At 41.7% G+C, this 26,387-nt stretch overlaps 1 protein-coding gene across 1 annotated transcript in view; it reads left to right on the plus strand.

Moving 5' to 3' along the window:
• LOC102374153 (probable acyl-CoA dehydrogenase 6) overlaps nt 1–26,387 on the plus strand; it is a 160,012-nt gene that overhangs the window by 70,261 nt on the left and 63,364 nt on the right. Inside the window, exon 3 of the mRNA XM_006025902.3 lies at nt 15,158–15,287. Coding sequence (XP_006025964.1) covers nt 15,158–15,287 — 130 coding nt within the window. The remainder of the gene's footprint in view (nt 1–15,157; nt 15,288–26,387) is intronic.

Here is a 26,387-nt window from a genome sequence, read left to right on the forward strand (position 1 = left end):
GCCATTAAGGATCTCAGGGCTTTGTTTGGCTTGTAAATTTTAAATAGCTGTGATTGCTTGTGTGTGACATTTGACCAGACAGTGGTGTGTATACCAAAAATGCAAAACAAGCAAACAAGCAACCCTCCCCCACAATTGAATTAAAGCCTGAGTGGTATTCTTGGAAGTGGTCAAAATGGTTAAAATAGCTGTTTGCTACTAATATATTAAAATCCATAGCTCTAGCTTTGTAAAGCAGCATATGTCTGATCACTTTTGAACTCTTAGGCTATGGACAGATTTGCTGTTTGAAGCACTCTAAGTGCCTTTGAAGCACTTCAAGCAGTGTGAGTATAGACATGCATGGTCAAAGAAGTGCTTTAGAAATGATTCTTGGAAAAAAAGAAAAAGAGGACATCTGCCTAAAATGTCTGGAAACATCTGCACACTCCCGTGTTCCTCTGGCATCCAGCAGTGCTGTGCTTCCTTTTGTGGGGCAGATGGGGGGGAGGGGAGTGGGGCAGACAACTAATGTGTGCTATTATGTGTATTCATCTGTCCTTAGGAAACTCTGAGGACAGCTCAGAAGCATGAAGGGATTCCTGCTCTTCAGTCCCTTGGCTGGAGAGCAGTGCTTATGCTTGTCTTCCAGACATTTTGAAGTGTTCCTGGGGGACATGGGTGGGTCTTCACAGTGCTAAATTTGAAGCACTCTAGGAATGAGAGCTCTTTAAATGTATGTCTGTCCATGTCCTTAAAGAAGGAGCTTCAGATCCATGGGTCCTGGGCCAAAACCAGACCTACTTGATGCATATATCTATTCCATGACAGATTCTGCAGAGTGCATACTTTAATTTTGTTTTCCCAAAGGAAATTTCTTATATTTATATTAAATGAGAAGAACCTTTAGCATGCAGTAGTGTCAGTTATTCAAAGCAATTGGGACCAAACCTGTTTGTAAAATCAAATTTTTTATTTGACCATCTGACCTCAGTGCTCTTTCCTGCCCAGGGCAGGGGGTCAGACTCAATGACCTACTGAGGTCCCTTCTAACCCTAACATCTATGAATCGAAATGTTTTGGTTCATTAAACTTGTATTAAATTGATGTTGATCACATGTCCTGTATTTGGATAAATAAATATTTTGTATGATTATTGTTCAGGTAATTGACTCTCCATTTCCATTTCAAGTTCAGCTTTGTCTTAAGCTGAAATAGGTCTGAGGTGGTGTAGCCTACCACGGTCATATAACTGAATCATTCTTAAACATAATGTTGACATCATCATAGCCAAATTTCAAATTATACCCAGGTTCCTTGGAAATTACTCCAGGTATGCAGATATGTTGGACAGTTGTACAGGCATATGCAAACAAAGAATGGAAATAGCAGAAGATCTGGATTTTTCCTCCTCCAAAGGAGCTTGAATTATAGTATGAACTTGTACCTAAGGAAGAATGCTATTCCTTTAAAACTCTAATTTTATCCCAGCCATACAGTTGGTTCAATAAAAAATATCACCCCAAAAAATCCTTGCTTCTGACATGAACTTTACTAACTTAGTGGAAGACCATATTCTTCTGCTTTATTTGTAGAAGATCCATAGAGAATACGTTGTTGCATATAGTTGTGATTTTTGTAGCCCTAGCCTACAGACAGTTATGGAAATGTAATTCATTTCTTTCTGTGAAATTATTTTGACCTACCTGCTTTACAAGTCTTCTTAATGATAGTTTCATTTTATTTTTAATTTTTGAAAGTTCTTCTGATCTGCAAGGTTCAGTTAATATAGATTAATCTAAAAAAAGTTGAGATTACCTCTTTAAAAGTGTTCGCTCCAGCATGAGGCATTTGCACAATCTTCATAGGAAATAAGTGACCAGCTCTGACAAATTTGACAGCCTTGAAAATAGGGGATTTGCTGTGTACTTTGATTTAATCATTCCATAAAGTTTGTGTAGATTTCTGGGAGACAGAAAATCAAGGAGGTGGAGGAATTGAAAATTCTTAAACTATGTTTGATGCACTTGCTCTTTTATTTTTTAAGAAACAGGAAGAGAATTATAGTAGGATGAAACTAACAATTATGTAACCAGACAGCCCTTTGAGAGTCAACATTTTTATATTGTATTTATGAGAAGTGGACAAGGCTTGTACTTTTTACCTTTGCCTTTGGAGATTTAAAATGAAGTGTTCTGGGAAAAGCTGGCAATTATCTTTGTCATCTTCTTGGCATCTGATATAACTCTCTGACCCAGGTTCACGAAAGGAATCATCTCAGTTTTCTTTCAGTTTTCTGAAATCATCAGAAATGAGATCACATGTTTTCATTTGAGTTACAGGGTGGTGCTAAATACCAGAAATGATTCCATGGAGTCTCATTTTGTGTGAAAGTACACTATTCCAGTCAATAATCACCCGCTAAAAGAAATATCTCTAAGGAGACAACTAAACAAATGAAACACATTGTGTAAGTGTCAAGTGGAGTATTTATCAACTGGAGTTGTTCTGTTCAATATGTTCAGAACTGATCTGTTCAATATCTTCATCAGTGACTTAGAAGATGGGATGGAGTGCACCCTCAGCAAGTTTGCAGATGACATCAAGCTGGGGGGAGTAGTAGATGCACTGGAAAGTAGGGCTAGGATTCAGAGTGACCTAGACAAATTGGAGGATTGGACTAAACAAAATGTCACAAAGTTCAATGAGGACAAGTGCAAAGTCCTGCACTTAGGATGGAACAATCCCATATACCGGTACAAGCTGGGGACTGACTGGCTAAGCAGCAGCTCTGCAGAAAAGGACCGGGGGGTTACACTGGACAATAAGCTGAATATGAACCAACAGTATGCCCTTGTTGTAAAGAAGGCTACCATCATACTTGGCTGTATTAGTAGGAATGTTGCCAGCTGATCAAGGAAAGTGATTATTCCTCTCTCTTCAGCATTGGTGAAGTCACTTTTGGAGCACTGTGTCCAATTTTTGGGGGCCCCCACTGCAGAAAGGATGTGGACAAATTGGAGAGAGTCCAGCTTATGAGGAAAGACTTGGGGAACTGGGCTTATTTAGTTTAGAGAAGAGAAGAGTGAGGAGGGATTAAATAGCAGCCTTCAAGTACCTGAAGAGTGATTCCAAAGAGTATGGAGTTAGACTGTTCTTGGTAGCAGATTTCAGAACAAGGAGCAAAGGAGAACTTCCTGCAGCAAAGGAAGTTAAAGTTAGATATTAGGGAAAGCCTTCTCATTAGGAGGGTAGTAAAGCACTGAAACTGGTTATTCAGAGAGGTTGTAGAACCTCCACCCTTGGAGGTTTGTAAGACCTGGTTAGATAAAGCCTTGGCTGGGAAGATCTAGTTGGGAATGGTTCTGTTTTGAGCAGGGCGTTAGACTAGATGACTTCTTGAGGTCCCTTCCAGCCCTAATTCCAGATGAGTCTATAAACTCTAAAGATGAAGTTATCTCTGCATCTGTTCGGCATTTTCTTTATCACACCTCATTTTGGAACTCATTCACATTCCTAAAATGCTGAGAAATTCAATTTTACTTGTTTTAATTTGTTCCTCTTCAGAAATCTCCTGGGTCACACGTTGTCTTTTCAACTGAGAGTTATTGGACCACAATCCCAAACTGAAACACACTCAGACGCTTGCAAAATTTGGAACCGACCTTCATGATTGGGCCAATTTTTTCACTGTCCTTATTTGACCAGAGATTGTATAGTTGAGGAAATAACAGGTACTTTTTTTCTAGTGACAGCATTTGAACTAAAAACTGGTAAATGGAACACATCAATACCAACATGTCCATCTTCACAAGGATATAATGGTCACATTAAAGATCTTCACTTCCACGCTGCCTTTTCCTTGGGCTTTCCCCCCAGTCTTTGGAGAACGATCCTTTCAGCAATGGCTTCTATCCTCTTGGGTTCTTTATTTGTACCATCAAGATAACACGTATCGATGCCACACAAGAACTATGATTAAAAAAAACTTGTCCATCTTTACCTTAAGTGTTACTTGAAATAATGTTGCTATTATGGACCGTTCTTTTGATGAAAATGTGCCACAAAAGCAATAGCACAAAGATGCTAGATAATTTTATAAAATGTGGAGCTGTATTGTGTGGTGTTTAAGCTGTTTCTTATTATAATAAGTAGCATGTTTGTTGGGGCTTTTTTGGTCAGAGAGAACACATTGACAACAGAGAAAGAACACTAACATGAAGTAGATAAGTTGGAACTCGGTGCCTTTTCTTAGAGCCTTACATCCTTTACTTTGTGTGTGTGTGTGTGTGTGTGTGTGTGTGTGTGTGTGTGTATATATAGGGCTTTATTATGTATCTACAAAACGTTAAGTTTATATTTGGCAGGTACCTTCAGGATCACTTCTTACATTTGCCATGGATCTGACAGTAAAGTTTGAGAATTGTATTGTTTTGTGCACCTTGCTTTTTATTATTTAATTAATTTCTTTGTATCAGGAAATTGGATCCCTTTTATAAGGAATGCGTATCAAATGCATCTGTGTTTGGCAATAGCCCAATGTTCCTGTACCTACTTTGCAGAATTACATTGTTCAAGTCATTTTATACAGGTTTCCCTCGATTTATGCTGTACATGAGTTCCTGGAAAACGGCACATAAGTCAAACTTGCATAAAGGGAACCCACTTTACAATGTAACAAATAGGCATACATTCTAAGATCTTGACTGTACTGACTCCCAGACCCATTTCTACCACTTTTACAAGGCAATTTTGGTACTTACTTGGCAGATTGCCGAGGGCATTATCATAACGAGGATGGCAACTACAGAAACATGTGTCCCAGACAGTGAGGAAGGAGCACAGATCCACATAGGAGACTGTATTTTGGTGCACATCACTCCCACAATGCACCATACAAAGCAGCTGACTGGGCTTCCACCACAGTGATTGTATAAGAGTGAATGTACCTTGCATATAACACATTTTTGGTATAAAAAGAGTCATTGGATAATAGAAAATTTGCACATACAGAAACCACATAAAGCGAGGGAAACCTGTATTTTGAATGCATTAACACTTCAGAGTGATTCTTAGAATATATCTATTAACATGAAACAGGAAAAATAGTCAAAACATTCTTATGGTATATTAAGAAAGAGCTTTGTGTTTTGTTTTTTATTACATCTACAATTTAAAAACTATAATACAAACCAGAACTGATTTGGGTCCTTTGGAGAGAGGCACTAAACATTTTGCTTGGAAAATTGTATTTGTTGCAATATTCTCTTTTGTTAATGAAAATTAAATTGAACCATTACACTTACTGTTGCGTTACTTTAGCGATCACTGTAGGAAGTGAATTTTGCTGTTTTAAGTGGGTACTATAAGCCTCCCAAAAGACCTTGTTTCAAATTATTTTATTCTGGTAGAGTTTAGGCATTTATTCTATACAACCTTCATTGTCATTCCTAAGGAAAACTAAGTTGAGATGAAAATATAAAGTGACTTTTATTTTAAGTATAATGTTCTTTTAGATAATACTCTAGATAATTGTCCACTGATTTCCCCTTCATGCTGGAAACTCAACAGAAAGAGTTCAGTATCAGTGAGGACTTGACGTTATGTCGGACACTCAGAGATCTCTGCCTCTGCAGGTATTCTACAGTACAATGACTGTAGAAACATGTACAAACATAAATTGGCTTTAAATTAACTAGTTGGATTCAGGTAGCAAGTTGCCAAAGGCAGGCTGCAAATCTGCCAAAGATGCTGAACTTTGCCACAATGGATGTACTGCTGACAGTACCCAAGCTAGTTGGTGCAGAACTAACTTGGTTTGTCTGTGTGAGCTGAACTCACAGAACCAGGGTATTTATAGGCAGAGGCACAGGGTTTGCACCATGGACAAATCCTGCTGGAGAGCAGGAGAGGAGGGAAGATGCTGTTAAGCGCCGTATGAAAGGAGGTTTTGGGAAAAGGGAGTCTATCATGCTCTGGGGACTCAAAAAAAAATAAAAAATTCGCTTGCTGTTGCTGCCAGGACACAGGCTCCTCCCATGGGTTGCTATTCTGGCAGTTCCACAAGTTGGTGCCCAGAGCTATGCCCTGCTTGCCCTTCCGCCCCTCCTCCCCCCAGTTATGCTGCATGTGGTGGCAAGGACCAGCCTGCCTTTATCATGCAGGGTTCATGTGCAGCTCCTCAGGCTTCTGCGCCACCAGGGGGAAGCCCCACACGATGGAACCGGTGGCTTGGTCCCACTCCTTGCTGCCAGGTGCAGCTCCTGGGACTCTACTGGGAAGCAGGGAGCAGGGCTCCCTGCCATTTCCAGCAGAGTCCCAGGGGCTGCACATGGCAACAATGAGGTGGACCAGGCCACCTGCTCCATCATGTGGGGCTTCCCCCTGGTGGCACATGAGCCCTACAAGCTTCACATGAGCCACAGGGAGCCTCACACGATATAACCAGGTCAACCCGGGCTCCACACTCCTGCTAGCCCCAGCCCCACGCTCTGTGCTCCCACCCAGGTACAGCTTCCTCCTGCCCACCGCTGCTTCCCTACCTGCTGCCTGCCTGGAGCCAAGCGCTGCAGCACAGACATGAGGAAGAGCCACTGGAGGCTGGGGAAGCTGAGCAGGTCCCCTGGTGGCTGCAGCAGTGGCAGCAGCGGCGCCACCTGAAAGCTGTGCATGCTAGCCCAGGCCCTCCTGCACATGAGGGTGATAGCGAGGCACATGGGTTGCTGGGGTACAATTAATTGGTGTGCACCCGCAGATGAAATTGCCTGGCATGGCCCATGGGCCATATTTTGCCCACCCCGAGTTAGACCAATGATGCTCTAACACTACTGCCTGTCAACCTGAAGCAGTTGTCCTACTGTTCTTTTCTATTCCACTGTTTATCTGTCTCCATCAGTTGTACCTTACCTTATACTGAGATTGTAAGATCTTTGGAGCAGGGGCTATCCTTTCTTTCTGTGTAAAAGGAGATGCTATAGTCTGAATTATTATTAATAATTTAGTTTATATCCTTTTCTATTAACTATGGCATTTTCCTCTTTTATCTTTTTATTACTTGCAGTCTTCATTCTATTTCTCTCTTCCACTAGGAAGAAATTTCCTACTTTCACTTTAATTGTGTTAATTTGATGTCTACTCTGTTAGGATCTCACTCATTTTTTTCTTACAATATACAGTTTAGTAATTAACCTCAAAAGAGGGCAATAGTATCCTACAATATAATGAAACATAGTGAATAATGACATTATCAAGAATACATATAAACCTGTATGTTATATGTAATTAGATTAATTAGAGGCAATTAATATGCATAAAGAAAAACTAATTTCTCTTTCCAAATTGTTTTAGGTGAAGTAGAGGATAGAAAGTACTGATTTATGACGAACAATTCAAAGGAGCAACCAAGTATGCACTGTTAGCTAAAACATGCGGAGAAATCTGGTAGCAATAATTGTGCTTTAGGAGTAGAATGGTTGACTGTAAAAAGTAGATAGTAGGAGGCAAGCATCTATCCTGGGGTAGAGTTAAGGGCATTTACCATGTCCTTCAAGATCAGACCTATCTTTTCAGGTGATTAATTCACCTGTGGAATAATTTGCCACTGTGGTTTAATTTATTGCTGTTCTGATTTCCTCTAGCTCCTGCCCTTCCCAAGTATCAACTCCTGATAATTTGTAATTACTGGATGATTTATCGTTATTTACATTTCTCTTGGAATGGAAAATTAACCAAATTCTGTGACCCTAATTTTATAATCTCAGGTTTTCTAGCATTTCCTTTCTCCCTAGTTACAACATGCTGTTAATAAGCTATATGGTAACTAGCCCTTCTGTAGCCCTGAAAGCAAACAGGAAAGAATAATGATGAAAAATCTACTTCCCCACCCCCAACACATACTCCATTCTTTTCAGCTTTGTGCAAATTTTACTCCAGACCCAGTGTCATATTGTCTAAGTATGTTGGGACACAAACACTAAATTATATGGTTGGCGCCTGCCACATGGTTCCTTGTCCTGTTTTTGTCCTGGAGGTAGGGAAGAGGTAAATGTTGTGTGATGATGGTATATACAGTATTTACTCAAATATAAGATGACCCTCCAATAATTAGAATGTAAGACCCCCCTGAATATAAGATGACCCACCAATAATTAGACTTTATATATGGAAACTGTATAAATTTGTTACAATTTTCCAGGTATAGAAACTAATTATTGGAGATTTGCCTTGAATTTGTCTCCCTCCAAAGGCCACAGCAGGGAAATCAAATCGGGGGGGTTCAGGTAGTAGCCCCCTTACTTTTTTGCCTCCTATGAACCCCATCTTCCCTCTGTAGTCCCTTACCCGACTTAATGTCGGATCCTGCTTTCCCTGAGCACATGGAAATGAGGGGCAAATTTAAATGCATTGACCTTGAAATAAACATAACTTACCATATGGGCAAATTACAGGTACCCATAGATGTAATTCATCTAGAACCAATGCATTTTACCTTTATTTGAAACTGCTGCAAGTTTTAGCATAACATTTTTAAGCAGCACTTTTGTATCTACTTATATATCATATAACCTATGCATGATATTAGTCTAAAGCCAAAAGGCTCATGATTTATCATACAGTTCATCGGGCTGGGCCCCAGCAGAGCCGGCAACATTGCAAGCCATGGTGACCACACAGCTTAGCACTGCTCAGTATGTGTGTGTGTACTCCAGATACCCTCCCCAAAGGATCCATGTCTTAATTAGCCCCCCACTGAAGACTACAACCAAGTGTTCTTGTGACTGAGTCCTGGGATCCGCCAAAAATGTATATGCAGATGAGGTGCAGGGCAACCTAGTTCAGCTTTATTTCATGGAGCGTGGGGCCACGTTAATCATATGCAACAGGCTGAGAGAGGGAGCGACAGAGGTATCTGAGTGAATTTATTGGAGCCCCATTTTTGTGATGTTTGCCAGATATCTGAGGCTGGTGAAGAAACAGGAATCATTGCAACACTCAGCTAAGTCAGATCAGTCGCACTGCTTCCTGACCTGCATCGAAGAGCTCTACCAGACTCAGGAAGTGCACGGGCTATCCAGCTGTAACGCTCTCCTATAGTTGGACTTGGCCAAAGGAGAGGATCTGTGAGCAACTTGAATGTAGAGGGTAGCCTGGGAGACAGTGACCAGAAAACCATCATGTTCACCGTCCATTGCAAGGCAGGCAAATCAGCTAGCAGGGTTGAAGTTTTGGACTTCAAAAAAGCGAATTTCAACAGGCTCAGGGCAATAGTAGGGGAAGCACTGCAGGACTAGGGACTGAAGGTGAAAGGAGTGCGTGAAGAGTGGTCGTTCCTCAAGGACACAATCCTCAAAGCACAGAAAAAGTCCATTCCCGTGCGGAGGGAAGGTAGCAGAAGGGCTGGTAAGCCCTCTTGGCTTAATAGGGATATCATGGTCCTCTTGAAAAAGAACGCAAAAACAATATAAGATTGGGACAGCCCCCAAGAAGGACTATACAACAGCAGCCTGCACTTGTAGGGAGCAGATTAGAAAGGCTAAGTTGGTGACTGAATTTAAACTAGCAACAGAAATCAAGAATAAGTCCTTCTTTAGCTTTGTAGGGAACAGGAGGAAGATAAATTGAAGTGTGGGGCCATTGCTTAACAACTCGGGACAGACGATTATCAACACTCAGGAGAAAACTGAACTCCTAAATGACTACTTTGCTTTGGTATTTCACAGGACTAAGGGGAAAATCATACTAGATACAGTTCAGAATGGGCATAGTGGAAATGACCACCTTCCTACTGTTGACGTTGAGCTGGCGCATGATCATTTAGAAAAGTTACACATTTATAAATCAGCAGGACTGAATGAACTTCATCCAAGAGTGCTGAAGGAGCTGGCCAAAGTCATCATGGGACCTCTGGTGAAACTCTTTGAAAACTCATGGCACTTGGGGGAGGTCCCTGAAGACTGGAAGAGGGCCAATGTTATGCCCATCTTCAAGAAGGGGAGGAGAGAGGACCCAAGCAACTATAGGCCAATTAGAGAAAATCCTGGAAAAATGAATCAAGGAATCTATGTGCAATACACTTGCAGAAGGTAGGATTCTGAACAACAGCCAGCATGGCTTCATTGCAGGCAGGTCTTGTCTTACCAATCTCATCCCCTTCTTTGACCAGGTAACTCACCATCTGGATAAGAGAGAGGAGGTCGACATTGTATACCTAGAGTTCCAAAAGGCCTTTGATTTGGTATCCCACGATGTTCTCACAGGAAAATTGGAGGATTGCAGACTTAACTGCTCAACAGTTAGGTGGGTAGGAAGCTGGCTGCAGGATAGGACCCAGAGAGTTCTAATGAACAGATCTGTGGTATCCTGGTGAGAAATGGCCAGTGGTGTCCGTGCTTGGTCCAGAGCTTTTCAACATCATTATCAGTGATTTGGATAAGGGAGCGAAGAGCTCACTGGCCAAGTTCACAGATGACACCAAGTTATGTGGGAGCATGGTCACACTTGAAAATAGGCTGCAGATACAGGCGGACATAGACAGGCTGGCAAGTTGGGCAGATCAGAACCAAATGAAGCTCAACACTGAGAAATGTAAAGTGCTCCATCTGAGGATGAACAACCCCCAACATACTTACAGGTTCGGTGGCACCAAACAGACTAGCACCATTACTGAAAGGGACCTGGGAGTGATAATGGATCATAGTGTGGACATGAGCCGTCAGTGCAACGCTGTAGCCAGCCAGGCAAATAATACTCTGGCGTGCATCAACTGATGCTTCTCAAGCAAAACCAAAGAAGTGATTCTTCCACTTTACTCAGCATTGGTGACCTCAGCTGCAGTACTGCATCCAGTTCTGGGCACCACACTTCAACAAGCTTGAGAGAGTCCAGAGAAAAGCCACCCGTATAATCAGAGCCTTGCTAGGCAAGCCATATGAGGAAAGGCTGAGGGACTTGGGCCTCTTCCACCTAAAAAAGAGAAAGCTGAGAGGGGACTTGGTAACAGCTTACTGCTACATCAGGGGAATACATCAAGGGCTCGGCGAACAACTGTTCACCAGGGCACCCTTGGGGAAAACCAGGAGTAATGGCCACAAACTCCTGGAAGACCATTTCAGGCTTAACACTAGGAATAACTTCTTTACAGTTAGGGTGTCCAGACTGTGAAATAAATTCCCTCCAGAGGTGGTGCAATCACCTACCCTGGAAATCTTTAAGAGGAGATTGGATGGTCACCTTGCTGAGGTCACCTGACCCATTGTCTTTCTTGCCTAGTCCAAGGGGGCTGCACCCAGTGATCTTGCGAGGTCCCTTCCAGCCCCTAACAATCTATGAATCTATAAAAATGGAAAAGAAAAGTGGAGCTCAGGTATGGGACTGAAGAGGAAGGAAAAATGCATTCATTGTAGCAGCTCACCATGACTTGGAAAAAGACTAGTGTTGAGGGGGACTACATGTAGTGAGCAGTAATATATATCTTATTCAGATGGGCTGAACTGACATATCCTGATGGAGGCTTCCATCAGAGAGCACCCAAGAGTGCTGAAAGAATTGGCCAATGTCATTGCACGACCCATGGCAAAACTGTTTGAAAACTTGTGGTGCTTGGGAGAGGTTCCAGAAAACTGGAAGAGGGCCATTGTGGTGCCTATCCACAAGAAGAGGAGGAAGGAGTATCCAAGGAATTACAGGCCAATCAGTTTGACCTCAATCCCCAGAAAAATCTTGGAAAAATGATCAAAGAATCCATTACGAATAGGTTAATGGAAGGCAACATTCTAATAGCCAACATGGCTTTATTGTGGGCAGGTCATGCCTGATCAACCTCATTTCCTTCTATGATCCAGTAACATGCTGCCTGGATAAGGGCAAGAAGTTAACATCATATACTTGGACTTCAAAAAAGCCTTTGAGTTGGTCTCCTACAATGTGCCGATGGTAAAATTGGAGAACCGCAGCCTCGATAACCCAACAGTCTGGTGGCTAGGGAACTGGCTCTGAGGCAGGACCCAGAGAGTAATAAGAGATAGAACTGAGTCAACATGGCACTTGGTGACCAGTGGCGTCCCTCAGGGTTCAGTACTCGGACCAGTACTTTTTAACATATTCATTAATGATTTGAACTTGGGTGTTAAAAGTGGACTGGCAAAGTTTGCAGATGACACCAAATTATGGGGGACTGTGGTTATGCTGAAGGATAGGCTGGGGATACAGGCTGACCTGGAGAAGCTTGGAAGGTGGGCGGATCGAAACCTGATGATGCTCAACACTGAGAAGTGTAAGGTGCTTCATGGGGAGAAACACCCCACAACATGCTTACAGGCTCAGCAGTGCTACACTTACTAGCACAACAAGCGAAAGAGACCTGGGGGTCTTGATCATACAATGAACATAAGCCACCAATGTGATGCTGTAGCTGGCAAAGCAAACAAAACACTGGCATGCATCTACTGATGCATCTCAAACACTACTAAAGAGATCATCCTTCTGCTTTATTCGGCCTTGGTGGCACTGCAGCTAGAGTACTACATCCAGTCCAGGGCACCACACTTCAGGAAAGATGTAGAGAAGCTTGAGAAGAGTCCAAAGCAGGGCTACGCATATGTTTAGAGGTATGGAAAACAGGCCATATGATGAGAGGATGAGACATGGGTCTCTTCAGCCTGGAAAAGAGAAGACTCAAAGGGGACTTGGTGACAACCTTTCATTATATAAAGGGTGCATATCAGGGACTGGGAGAACATCTGTTCACCAGGGCTCCCCAGGGGAAGACTAGGACTAGCGGTCATAAATTGCTAGAAGACTGCTTTAAATTAGAAATAAGGAAAAACTTCGTTACAACTCAAGTGTACAGGGTCTGGAATAGACTCCCCCCAGAAGTGTTACAATAACCTACTCTGGATATCTTTAAAAAACATCTGGATGCTCACATTTTTCCTGCCCAAGTACAAGGGGACTGGGCCTGATGACCTTGAGAGGTCCCTTCCAACCCCTAACACCTATGAATCAGCATTTTTGGCACCAGGGGAGGTTGTGCTTGCTCTGGCCCCTCTGAGTGTTGGCCTGGCATTGCAGTACTTCCAGGCCTGGTGCTTGTATTTTTTTAAGGGCCACAGAAAACCCCAAATGGTTACCATCAATATGCTTGCCTTATTGCTTTGCACTTTATGGTCATGTTCATTGTTGGCTGCATATAATCTACTGGATAGTTGATTTCCATTGTGCATATGCTGCTTTATGCAGTAGTTTAATGATAAGCAAGGTATTTAATGAGTTTCCTTGTATGCAGTTATAAGATGAGAGTCTTTTTTCCCCTATGCTGATTTGGGGGGGGACTTCATCTTGTATTCAATGTGATAAATAATACCTACTTTTCAGTTCAGGTTTCCAGAAAGAAACAAAATGACCAAAATATTGATAAATATGAAATATTATAACGTGTGTGTGTGTGTGTGTGTGTGTGTGTGTGTGTGTGTGTATGTACGCATATGTATATAAATCTGTGCCAAAACATCTGAGTTGGAGGAACATATCAAAATGATGCTTGGGTAGTCATTGCTCACTTGCTTTCCTTAAAAATCATTTTTTTTCCCTTGCTAGACAGTCTGTTCATTTCTAGGGCTCTTGTAACAGCAGCTAAGGTTGATGGTAGATTCTGTTATAGACCTCCTCAATTTATGATTATTCATCTTCATTATTTAAATTCCCTGAGGGAAGTGTTTGTTCTCCCCCCTTTAAATAAATGTTTTTTGGCTAGCTTTTTAACTCAGTTTTGAAATATAATAATTATTTCAAATTTTGAAAATCCTGAGGGGATCAGGCTGGATTACACAGAAACAAGAACTAAACTCTGGACCTTGCCTTTGAGGATGTGATTTCCCTGCAGGCTGCAGAAGAGGATACACAAAGGCACTCCCTGTGGGTTTAGGAAACAGATAATAGCTTGCAAAATCATGTGTTTATATGAGCTATGTTGTTTTTTAATTTGGCCATGAGTGTTGTAATGGAAACGTCAAGGAAGGACAATGTAAGGTTAAGCTCAGATAGCAAGTAGTCAATGCCAGCAAGCGTAGCTAAACATGGAAATAGAAGAAACAGAAGGCAGGTGTTAGAACCACATAATGATTTTTCACACCCACTTGTCTGATGTTTCCACAGTTGTAGCAGGCTTTAGAAGAATAAGGTAGCAAAATGCCACCAACTCGGTGTGTCTACATGTGTGCTTTACTGCACTGGCTAATTAGCTCTTCAGTAAAGCGTCAGTGTCTACCTGTATTAGAGCACAGTAAATTAATTAACTCCACCATAAGATAGTATTGTCAGGGACAATACTGTCTTATCGCAGAGTAATTAAGTGCATTGAAACACATGTGTAGATGGTGATTGGGGCTGGCTGGGGCACAAGGTGATAAATTGCGGGGACTGCCTGCTACATGGCTGCACACTTCAGCGCTCATGCCTCAGCCAGCTTCTCCACTGCCACCAACTGGGGCCTGGGGCTGACCCGCCAAACCTGCTGCCAGCCCAGGCTTGTCTGATAACATGTCATCTGGAATGTAATTCTTTTACAAATTAAAATAGTTTATGGAACTCTGGTCCTTCTGGGGTATGATACACAACTGTTTACTAATGTTAGACAACCTTATGCGATTTAGGAAGGAGGTGAAGAATAACATCTTTGTAATTGAATTTGCAGGATGGAATGTGAGGAGTGGTATAATTACCTTCACTGGAATTTGACCAAGATATCAAGGCCACCAGGTTTAATCTAGACATAAAATATACACATTCAATAGCATTCCTCCATCTAATGTTGTTTTTGAGCAAAGGTTCTGTATAAACTCAGAAGGAATAGGATCATCTGTGAATCAGATACTATTTTCTATATTCCCTCAATTTTTTCATGACACTCTCCCCTCCACCTAAGGCAAGGCTTACTCCTGTTTAACGCATGAGAGCTGAAAAGATTGCATACTCAAGTGATCTTGACTGCATATGAAACAGCTATGGAAAGAGTAATCTTTTTGTTTTTTGTAGCATCTTGCAACAGCATTTAGCTCTAATAGAAGTTTGTCATTATTAAGTCTTCAAAAATTACACGATAGCCTCAACTTGTAGAACACAATTAAATTGATTTTCTTGGCTCTTGTTTATTTGCAAATATCAACACTATTGATATTTTCAGAATATGGCGGCCTGGGCTTGGACTTTTCCTATAGTACTGCAATGGCAGAAGAACTGGGAAATATTCATTGTGGAGGGGTTCCTATGGCTATTGGAGTGCACACTGACATGGCTACGCCTGCTCTAACAAGGTAAGTTTCAGAAAAAATATTCATTTTCTACCTTTTGATAGGAGTTTCAAATTTGTTAGAAAATACAATCATATGTTTGGAATTGGAGAAAAAGTTACCGTCCAAATTTACTATTTTGTATGCTTTATTAAACAGGTAAGGAAGGAAGCACCTATTTATTTTCACCTGTAAGTAGTATAGTTTAACAGGACAATTTCTATTTTATGTTAGAAGATTAATATTTTAAAATTAGATGCCATATTTCTAAACTCAGAGCTTTGACTTAAATGAAATTTCTTAATAAGTGTAAAAGTCTAATAAAAATTACTTACTTAAAATAATTGCTTGAGGAAGACCAAGATTTGTCTCGTACACTGCGGGCAGATAGAAATAGTCTATCTTTAGAAATAGTCTAATTTAGGTAATACTTCTCAGAGATAGAAAAATATGCCACCTTTTACTGCAGTACATTGATTACTACGAGCAAGACCAAACATCATTTAAATATGGAATTTCAAGGCATTAACATTGCCAACCACATTAGTATATTGCAGGAGATAGAGTCAATAGCCGATGCCAAAAACGAACAATAGTAATTTGATTTGAGAGGCAAATAAGACTCAATTATTTGACATCCTGGGACTAATATTAAGTGGCACAACTGACTTAAAGTCAATTATATTCATATTTCTTAGAAGTGGAAACCTACTTCATGTCTTCAGATAAAACTGTCAGAACAAGAAAAGAATCACAGTTTGTAAATATAAAATAAAGAATAATGAGAGAGAAATATTGAACCAAATTCAGGGACAACATAAATGGATAGCATTCCCCAGACATGGATTATGACAGAGCCAGAAAACAGATGTAAGTATAATTTGCTCTAATTTTGGCATTCCCTAAATGTACAGAATGATTGTAACTTACAAACCACATGTGAATAAAGAAAATGAGAGGTATGGGTGGCACAAGCAGCAAGAGAGAAATATCGTTATAAGATTCTTGTTTCCACATTCCTTGATAGCTTCATGCTTTTTACTGCTTATAGATTTTTATACCCTCTCTGGGACAAATTCATCTCAGTGTGCACTGATATTAAGTAGCAATTACTTGGTGTAATCCTGTTTCATCTGTGCAAATTCACACTGGACGTGCTTTTCACATACCTTCCAGTTCATCCTCAGTTCACAATGACTTTTCAGAAGTAATGGTCAGTGGTACAGTAAAATTGTCTCCTAATTCCCTTAATGGCTATCACACTGACTGGACCTGTATATCTACTTAAGTTTCCAGGTATTTGCTTATCTGCTGTTTCTTAATAATGTATTTTTAAAGGGTTTTCTTAGTTTGTAATTTTTCATTTTTATTTAGCTTCAGCTGCTGTCATACCTATATCATTCACTCTTCTTCAACTTTGGAGACCCTCTTAATTGCATTTCTAAACAACAGCTACTAACAAGTCATCTTCCCACTGTTATCCTCTAACATCGGGAGCAAAGTTCATACTCTCATTCCATAGTTAATCTGGCCCAAATCAGCCCACAAAACCAGATATAGGCTCCATGCCAGCCATACACTTCAACCTTGGGAAACTCGCATGCTAAGAGTTACTGATTTACCAAGAGACTTTGTTGGATCTGGGCCATCATCAGTCAAGTAGCTGCATCTGACATAATTGAAGGGTTAAATAACAGCTTCCATTTTCATACAATGAGCTGATAACACTATTGCTCATTAATAGGGGTAAATGTGGAAAACTATCAAAACCAGATGAGGGTAATAAGTTAATAGCCTTTAAAATACGTAAATTAGGGGCCTTGTTGATCGGGACACTTAGTACATGTTACATTTTTTGCGGTATTAAAGTTAGAGCACGTTCTGAGCAGTCAAAGGGTAGTGTTTACTACAATCTCTAACATACACTGCTTGCTGAGTGTTGGTCCCAGCCCCAGGACCACACCAGTCTTGAACCAACTGCGGTGCAGTGCCAGAGCTGGGACTGCCAATCAGCTGATTGTTAGTTGCAGCCCCAGGACTTTCTGGCCCTGGAGGTGTCCAGCTGTCAACTTGATCCTGGAGGAACTTGCAAGTGAAAGATCCAAGATCCTTCCTCCTGATGCGTGGCTTTCCTCATTCTACCTGAAGGCTTGGTACAGCTGAAGGGTCCCTGGCTGATGTCATGACTAGGTGAGGACCAACCAATTGCTCATATTATCTCTATGGAGCAGTCACATTACTTACTATGATTGGGGAATACTCCTCACACAAAAAGTTGCAACTTTACTATCATATGAGCACACTTAGCACATGTTTTACTGCTTGCATTTTAAGTACATTTAATACATGGCCCTAAAACTTTTCTTTTTTGATGGTGAATACAGATGTTTAACTGCATACAGCTATCCATTGATCATATAGGACATGAAGTTATGCACAAAAGGAAATTCTGTTTTTCTTTTCCCATCTGAATGCAAAGTATACAGTTTAACGCAACTGCAAAATCTGGAAGTAGGAATAAACTTGTGTGACTTAAAACAAATCTTTCTTCCATGTAGTTGTGTGTGGCAGGGCACTGTTGGTGCCTGCCACTTTAAGGGCGGGGTCAGGCATCTGCCTGATGGCAGCAGCCATTTTAAGAATCTAGTATATAAAGGCTGTATGTAGTTTGCTGCTACAGCAGAGGTAGAAATATTGCCTATCTGAGTTGCAGCAGGAACAACCAGGAGGTAAGGGCAACAGCTTATGGGGATGGCTAGGAGGCTTTTGGTCCTGGGCGCAAACTAAAACTGCACCCTGCCGGGGATGGGTGGCTTGGTGGGGCTCCTAGTGGCGTGGGAGCCCCAAGGAAATGCCAGGCCAGTTACCACTCTGGTGAAAGACGGGTCAGGGTGCCTCAATAACCCCAGCCCCCACAACTGGGTGGGTTACTCCATAGTTATGGTTGAGAAGGTGCACCCATTAGAGAGAGTGGGCTAGATGCTCAAGAAACCTGACTTGAGGCACCTTCAATTGACCAATGCTGGGGCCAGGTTCAGATGGGTCAAAAGAGCCAGGGGCTCAACACGAGGGACTCCCAGAGCCGAGGGCCTGGGTTTCTGACTGACCTTGGAGGTGAGACCAGGGCCTATGTGGCCAAAGGTCCCGGGGGGCGGGCACACCTGAGAGGGGGAAGAGTACAGGGATCTAGGCAGCCCAGAATGAGGACGGAGTAGGCTGCCTGATAGGAGGCATCCAGTTGGGGTCCAGACGGGAGGATTATGGGGCCCGGTGTGGGGCCGGAGATGCTAAGAATGGTGATACCATCTGCAAGGCATGGGCTACAGTGTAGGGGAGGTCGGAGCTGCAGATGGTGCCCCCTGGTATTGGGGCATGTAATGGGCAGTCTCCCACATTTTACCACCCATTTTGAGAACAGCAAAGTAGTGGCAGGCAAGACTGGGTGCACTGCTCTGTAGAGACAGGTGGGCGGGCCAGCATGAGACCCAGCCCCAAGAGCTGCCCCATCATATTATGAGCTAGGAAGTCTTACCCACTGGGGAGTCGTTTGAAAAAGCATGTTCTTTGCCTTGCGTAAATGTACCAAAACCTTGCTGATATGTAGCATTTATACCTTTTATCACTTTAAGACTGCAGTTCATTTATTCTACTTTAGGGAATAAAAATGTAATGTTTTATAAGCCTGTGGAGGATAGCTCTCCCCTCCACCTTCACAGGCTTTTATTATTTTTAATTCTTCCCTGAGGTTTAAAACAAATCAATGGCTGGCTAAAGACAACATTGCGTTACTTCTTAGTGTTAGGCAGTGTTTTCCCAACGTGTACCAATGATAGCCTCCAAGAAAGTAATCAAGACCACATCTATCCCACACACATATCCCTTATCCCAGTATGAGAGCACACTACATTTATCGCTTTGCTGTTGAAGGGTACTATCAAGAGCTTAGCATACATGAAGACACCCCACAGTATAGGAGACTTACAAACTAACCAGACCAGTGAAAATGTTAATTTTTAACACTCCAGTCAAATAAAAAGTTAGATGTGTATTTTAGTCATTATTGAATCACATCATTTTTAAAATTGTTCTTGTGCTAGTAAAGCTTGACACACATGGAATTGCTAAATAAAATAAAATAAACACTAAAAGAAAGTCTAGGGCTATTTCTTTACTTGGAAACTGACTGCAGAATGATCCATCAGAAAAGATCTGACCTTTCAAACATCTGACTCTAATTATGGCTGTCTGGCAGATCTTTCAAAAACATTCTAGGTATAATACTTACTTTTGAGCTTAACAGGTAGAATTCAGAAACAAGTTTTCAGGTGAAAGAGCAGCTGAAGTTATTGCCCTTGGACTTTAAACCAATTTATTTTGTTTCATCTCTAGTGCTGTAACTTTGATGTAGAAATCTTTCAGCCTTAGCATCCTTTTCTCTTGCTTCTAACTAGATAGTAAGACAAACAGTAATTACTTAGCGGGTAAGAAATAAATTTTGGATTTACTTTATTGAGTTCAACATGTACTGCTGATTCTATCTAAGCTGTAGCGATTGGAGAGAATTCTTCTTATGGTTCTTAATATCTTTTCTGTCCACTGTTAGATTTTTCATAAAGATCTTTATTTGTAATAGAACAGGACTATTTCTAGGTATAAAATGAGACCGGGAGTTTTTATATATAGTACTGCCTTTTAAATTGGCTCATTTTCTTTGTTACGTTGGTTCTAGCTGCTCACCTTCTGAATCATTGCACCTATATAGGCTTGCATTATTCTGGAAAGAAATCCCACCGGGCAGTGATGCCTAGGCTCTGTGCATCCTGGGATTTTTCTCACAAGGAATTTCTTTTTTGGTTGAAAGTTATTATGACATATTGATTTGCAACTACATATAACTTTTCCACTACATTTTAGACTATATTTTGCTAACTGGGAGGGTACACTATATAGACAAGAATCTGAATAAATGCATGCTAATTTTTACTTTAGAACATAATGCATTTTACACATATGAAAATAAGGAATGAGTTTTATTACTTATTATACTATTATTTTACATATGATTTTAGAGAAAAGCACTATTTTAAAATTGCTTTTATTAGTCACAGAAAGGTGTGGAAAAGCCTGAATAGATGAGAATTAAAAAAAAAATTAGTTTTTAAAACTGATTTAATAAAAATAGTAATTGCTGTTAGTGAATTGAACTTACTGGTTTTGGCCATGTCTTTTGGGGTTTTAGATATAGTAGAGCTCAGCATCTTACCTAAAAAGTTATGTATAAAATAAGAAAAAAAAAGTTTTCTTGTTTTTTAATTTCACATCAATTTCTGGACTTTGAATGAACTAGTTATTGAAATAACCTCAGTTGGATAAACTAAAAAGAAGAAAATATTCTCTGAAGTTGCAAATGAGGTTATAACTGTCAAAAGCTGGCTTATCTTTTCAGTAAACACTGCATGTGGACACAATGCATTTACTGTGTAGTAAGATGTAGTGCTATGTAGGTAAAAGAAGAGGAGAGAAAAGGCACAAAGCCATAGAATGTATTACTTGAATCTGGGTGTAACAAGGTCTGTCCCTGGGCACCCAAAGAGGTAGATGCCCCATATCCCCTCCATTCTAGGGCAGTCTGCCCCTGCACTCTCCTGCCATGCCTTGATATAAATGGATTGATGTAAAATGTGGAAGGCTTCCCCATTTGCAGCCCTGGTGTACTGGGCCAATCACATGACTCCGAACCACCCCTACACTGTGTCCTATGCCTTACAGATGGCATCCAATTCTCCTTGACCTCTTACTGGGCCGTACTCAGCTTCTGGCCCACGCAGGTCTTAGGTCCCTCTTGGTGGGCCTTGGCCCCTCACTGGACCACTCCTCCGACCCCTCACTGGACTGCAATCCAACCTGTATCTGGGCCACACTCTGACCCATGTCTCAGGCCACACACTCACTCTGCCCCCTTACTGGACCACACGCACGCTTTCTGGGCCTTTCACCCCTCGGGCCTCAGGTCTCACTTGGTGGACCTAAGCCCCAAGCCTTTCCTCTCTACGGGGTGAACAACAAGGCAGTAGGGGCTGAGGCTTTACAATGCTCCATCCTCACCTCACCCATAGGTGTAGCATTTCCTGGAGGCTGCCCCACTACAGTCCCACCACACCATTCATCTCCCCAGCAGGGTGCAGTTTCAGGTCTTACCCAGTGTCCCAGGGACGCAGGTTTGACCAAGGGGGAAGCCTTATCCAGAGGCAGACCCCATGGCGTGGGCTTCTCCGGTGGTGAGCGTTTGGCTCATGCTTTTCTTACTTAGTTAGATCTGTTCTGTTCCCTGTCTTGAGCAGAGGAGCCTAGCACACTACACCGGGCTCGGGGAATTAGAGACCCTGTTCGGAGACGGAAGACCATGTGAGAACGCAGCGACAATCAACAGCATCCGTCATGGGACGCGCAGGGCATTGAGAGGGGTAGTCCTGAAGACTGAGTGTTACCAGACCCTCCGGCTCTGGCTAGAGCCCGTGGCGCCAGTCTGTGGAGGAGGACACGTGGGTACTGGGGAAGACATCAAAAGAGGCCAGTCGTAAAAGATCCTGAGTCTCATCTCGTAGGTTGGCGTGTGGCCAGGGTGTAGGAGAGGTTGGAGCCTGTGTTTCCGAATGTTTAGCCAATGATAATCATCCCTTGATACGAGGATGACGTCTGCCAGGGCGGGATTACTGGTGAGTTTTAAGGTGGCTGAGGAGTCTAATCTGTGCTCTGCATGTTGTTCCACAGATGTGACAAGTATTGCCTTGGGGGTGGGAGGGGTGGGCACAACTGTTGATGAAGATATTGTGCACTTTGCTTCCTATTCTGCTGTTTCTCAGCTTGCTGAGCAAGACAGTTCTCTTCAAAGTGAGCTGTAGCTCGATGTATGGTGCAGCACCATTGAGACCTGTTACCAGTCGGCACTTCCCAATTTATACGGTTGATGCCACCGTTCTTAAGGTATGCTTTCAGGGTATCTTTGTAGCGCTTTCTTTGTCCTCTGCAGGTCATTTTACCATGACTAAATTGAGAAAAGAGGACTTGCTTCAGGAGATGAGTGCCAGCCATCCACACAGTGGCCAGCCTAGTGGAGTTGATGTTTCATGATTTTTGTCTCAGTGCTGGTTACGTTAGCTGCAGAGAGGATGCTGGCATGGGTGCATTAGTCTTCCCATCTAATGCAAAGGATCTTCCTGAGGCAATGCTGATGAAACTATTCCAGGCACTTAAAATGGCTTTGGCTCTGATATGTCACTGACATCTCACACCCATAGAGGAGCCTGGAGATAACCACTGCATTGTAGATCGAGATCCTAGTTTCCATTTGCAGCATTCGGTCAGCAAAGACACAGTGAAGCAGCTTCCTGAACGATACACTGACACAGCAGTTTCTACATTCTATGTTAGATTTCTACATCGAGACTGACTGACTGGGAGAGGTGACTGCCACGGTATGGGAAATGCTCAGTGTTTTCCAGGGACTCTCCACCAATATTAATTTGTGTGGGGAGTGGAGCAGTTTGTGCTGGGACAGGCTGATGGAGCACCTTGGTCTTCCCAACGTTAAGGGAGAGTCCCAGGCTGTGATAGGCACCTGAGAAAAGATCAGAGGTGAATTGCAGATTGGTGGATTCTCAGTTCGCGCAAGAATAACACAGTTGTCAGTGTACTGAAAGTCAGTGATGTCAGTCTTGGTAACTTTTGTTTTGCTGTGAAGGCACTGCAGGTAGAAAAGCTGACCATTCATTTGATACTGAACCTCAATTCCAGGAGGAAGGTGGTCATGGATGAGAATCAAAATCACAGCAAGATAGATGGAAAAAAGGGTTGGGGCAATAATGCAGCCCTTCTTGACCCCAGTACAGATGGTAAATGGGCCTATTTCTGGTCCATTACAAAGGACTGTGGTGGTCATCCTGTCACGGAGTAGCCTGAGGACACTGATGAACTTAAGTGGACAACCAAACCTAGCCAGCACCTTCCATAAGGCTTCACTATTGATGGAGTCAAAGGCCTTGGTTAGGTTAATGAATGTCATAAACAGTTCCTGGTGTTGTTCTCTACACTTCTCCTGGATCTGTTGTGCAACAGAAATCATGTCAGTGCTATCTCAAAATGGTCTAAAGCCACACTGGGATTCTGGAAGGACATCTTCAGCAAGGGGGAAAAGGCAATTCAGAAGGATGCTAGTAAGAATCTTCCCAGCAACAGAGAAGAGGGCAGTGCCTCGGTAGTTCCCACACACTGACTTGTCCCCTTTCTTGAAGGTGGTCACAATGTTGGCATTCTTTTAAGTCAAGTGGAATTTCCTCATTAACCCATATCTTGATGAGAAGTTGGTGAAATTTGTTCGCTAGAGCTGTTCCACCTACTTGGAAGACCTCTGCAGGGATGCCATCTGGACCTGGCACCTTATTGTTGGTCTGAATGATGGCACACCAGACTTCCTTGAAGGATGGGGAATCAGCAAGAGGTTCTATTGCTGGGTGTTGAGGGATGGACTCTATAGTGGCTGCTGAGACCTCAGATTCGATTCACATTTGAGTAGAAACTTTTAAGTGTTCCTTCCAGCATTGCTTGATGGATACATTATCTGTGAGAAAGGTGGAGCCATCCTGCAATCACAGGGAGAATTGGGCCATTGGGACATAGCCTGTGAATGGCATTTATTGCTTGAAAGAAGTTTCTCATTTCGTGTCGATTACTAATGATCTAGATCTGCATGGCCTTCACTTTCCACCTCTGGTTCTTGATGTCCCGTAGCTCCTCTGCATTACTGCTTTGTGCCCGTGGAAAGCCTCTCATTTTTACTGGTTGGAGGGTTCACTTTGCCAGCTGCAGAATGCGGCTCTCTTCTGTTGGATAGGTGTTTGGATTTCTTAATTGTTCTTGACAAACCAATCTTGGTGAAGGTAAGTGGTGTATCCAGTTGATTCAGTGCATGCCTTGTGAATAATGTGGCTGGATGTCCTTGATGTCATAAGGTAGGTCAGAGAGCCTCGCAGTAAGACATTCCTGAAGACCTTTACATCTATCTTGGTTTTGGAGTGCCTTGATGTTAAATCTCCTCCACATTCCTTTCGGTTGTTTATGGTGTGGTAGTGCAAGCTGTATGTCTATGATTGATCTGACTAAATGGTGGTCTGTCCAACAGTCATCTGCACCTCTCAGGACTCGTGTGATATGGGCATCCGTACAATCACAGGCACAGACAATAATATAGTCAAGAATGCGCCAGTGATTGGTGTGTGAATTTTTCCAAGTGGTCTTATATTTTTGACTCTGTCTGAAGATGGTGTGCATGATGAGCACAAGTCATATTCTGCACATTTGCTGAGGAAGAGGATACCACTGGAGTTGACTTTCCCCACTCCCCAGAGTTTAGCCAATAGCTTGCCCTGATTAAGTGCTTTGACTTCAACAACACACACACAATTTTTGAATATTATTTTTATTTATTTAGAATTATTTGAATATATTTTAGTAATTTGAAATCTAGGTCATAATTTCAAATTCAGCTTTTAAAAGGTTTTTTTTTGGCGGGGGGAAGTCTATTAAAACAAGTATATATTGTAAAAAATCTCTTTAGCATTGATTTCTATCTGCTGTGCCCTCTCTCAGGAGTCTTTAAGCAATTTAAGGAGTCCCAGCATGCTTTGCTACTGGCTATGGGATAAAATATTTCAGAGAAATACATGTTTTTTTGGAGCTGAAATTCTCAAGCACAGTTGTCATTTTAAGCATGTTGGTGGTGAGGGTTAGAAGTTGAAGAAGCAGAAAGAGGTTCCCATCTACTTCTGCTCACCATGGCAGCATAGTAGAGAGAATAAAACAGTGTTTAAAAGTTTGATCTTCTGGATGGCTAGCACTCTGTGTTACATGGTCTGTCTGAAAGTTTTATAAATCAAAGAGATCCTGATTGTTCAGAGTGAAGTCTTTCTGCTGAGGACATCTCTAAAAGTGCCCTCAGTAGTGTCCACACCAGGGAGGCAATTTTTAGGTGGATTTCTTGTGAAAATCTGATGTCAAGTGGTCAGCAAATTGAGTGGGACAGCTATGGGAAATGGTGAAGAAGGAAGAGTTTGAAAAATGATATGCTTGTCAGCATTTTATTGTGAAATAACAGAGTCCTAATTTTGTGAAAATTACTTCCAAAGTGGATTTTGGAATGCAGAGTAAAATGCCAAATGTTTTTTTAACTATTAAAAAAAAGTTTAATGTGTGGTTGCAAGGCATTTTATCCCTCAAAGTTTAACTAAATTAACTTTCAAGTGTAGATGAGTAATTATTAAGATAGTCTTCATTATACTGAAATAATTGAAACAAAACACTAAGTAGAAATAATCTAATCTCTGCCTAGATAGCTAAACAGATCCTGCCTCACAGTGTTTTTTGGTAATTTAAAACAAACAATCCCAGTCTGAACTGATAGGTCTGAATAGCAGTTCAAAAACTTATGAAATTGTAGTTTATATTTACTACATTAGCACCTCGGAGCTTTAGTCAGAACCGGGTCATCATTGTGCAAGGGCTGTAAATGTCCAGGCTTAGTTTCTTACTATTCAACATAAGAAAAGCAATCTGGAATTCATATATCTTTAAACTCCTTGACTATGAATATGAAAATTATTGAAATCATTTTGATCTTTATATTTGGAATAATGAAGGCATATCTAAGACTCTCCCATCAAGGCCTATTTTTCTCCTTTTTGCTTTTTAGATAATAAGTAACTGAAAGTAGCTGTGCTTTATTATCGTGATTCAACCCGCTTGAGTTTATCAGTGTTCCATCATATTATATTTGATCTCACAATAATTGCGGGACCATCTGTATAAGGAATGTAGCATTATCCCTGAACACTCGATATTTATGTCAAAGTGGATCATCTGACTAACCAGTCCGAATGTGTGAGTTTGAATACAAGAAAGCTTGATTTAATCAAATGCTGACTGGGGAATGAAGAACTACCTGCAGCTGTTCATACTCAAAACTGTAATTTCCAGCTAACAGTATGTCATAAAGTGTCAATCCTAATTAGAAACATTCCTTCCTTACTAATTTAATTAATTCATTTGAGCACAGCTTTTTTTCCCCCTTGG

This window comes from Alligator sinensis, unplaced genomic scaffold, assembly GCF_000455745.1.
Source record: "Alligator sinensis unplaced genomic scaffold, ASM45574v1 scaffold436_1, whole genome shotgun sequence".
Classification (NCBI taxonomy): Eukaryota; Metazoa; Chordata; order Crocodylia; family Alligatoridae; genus Alligator; species Alligator sinensis.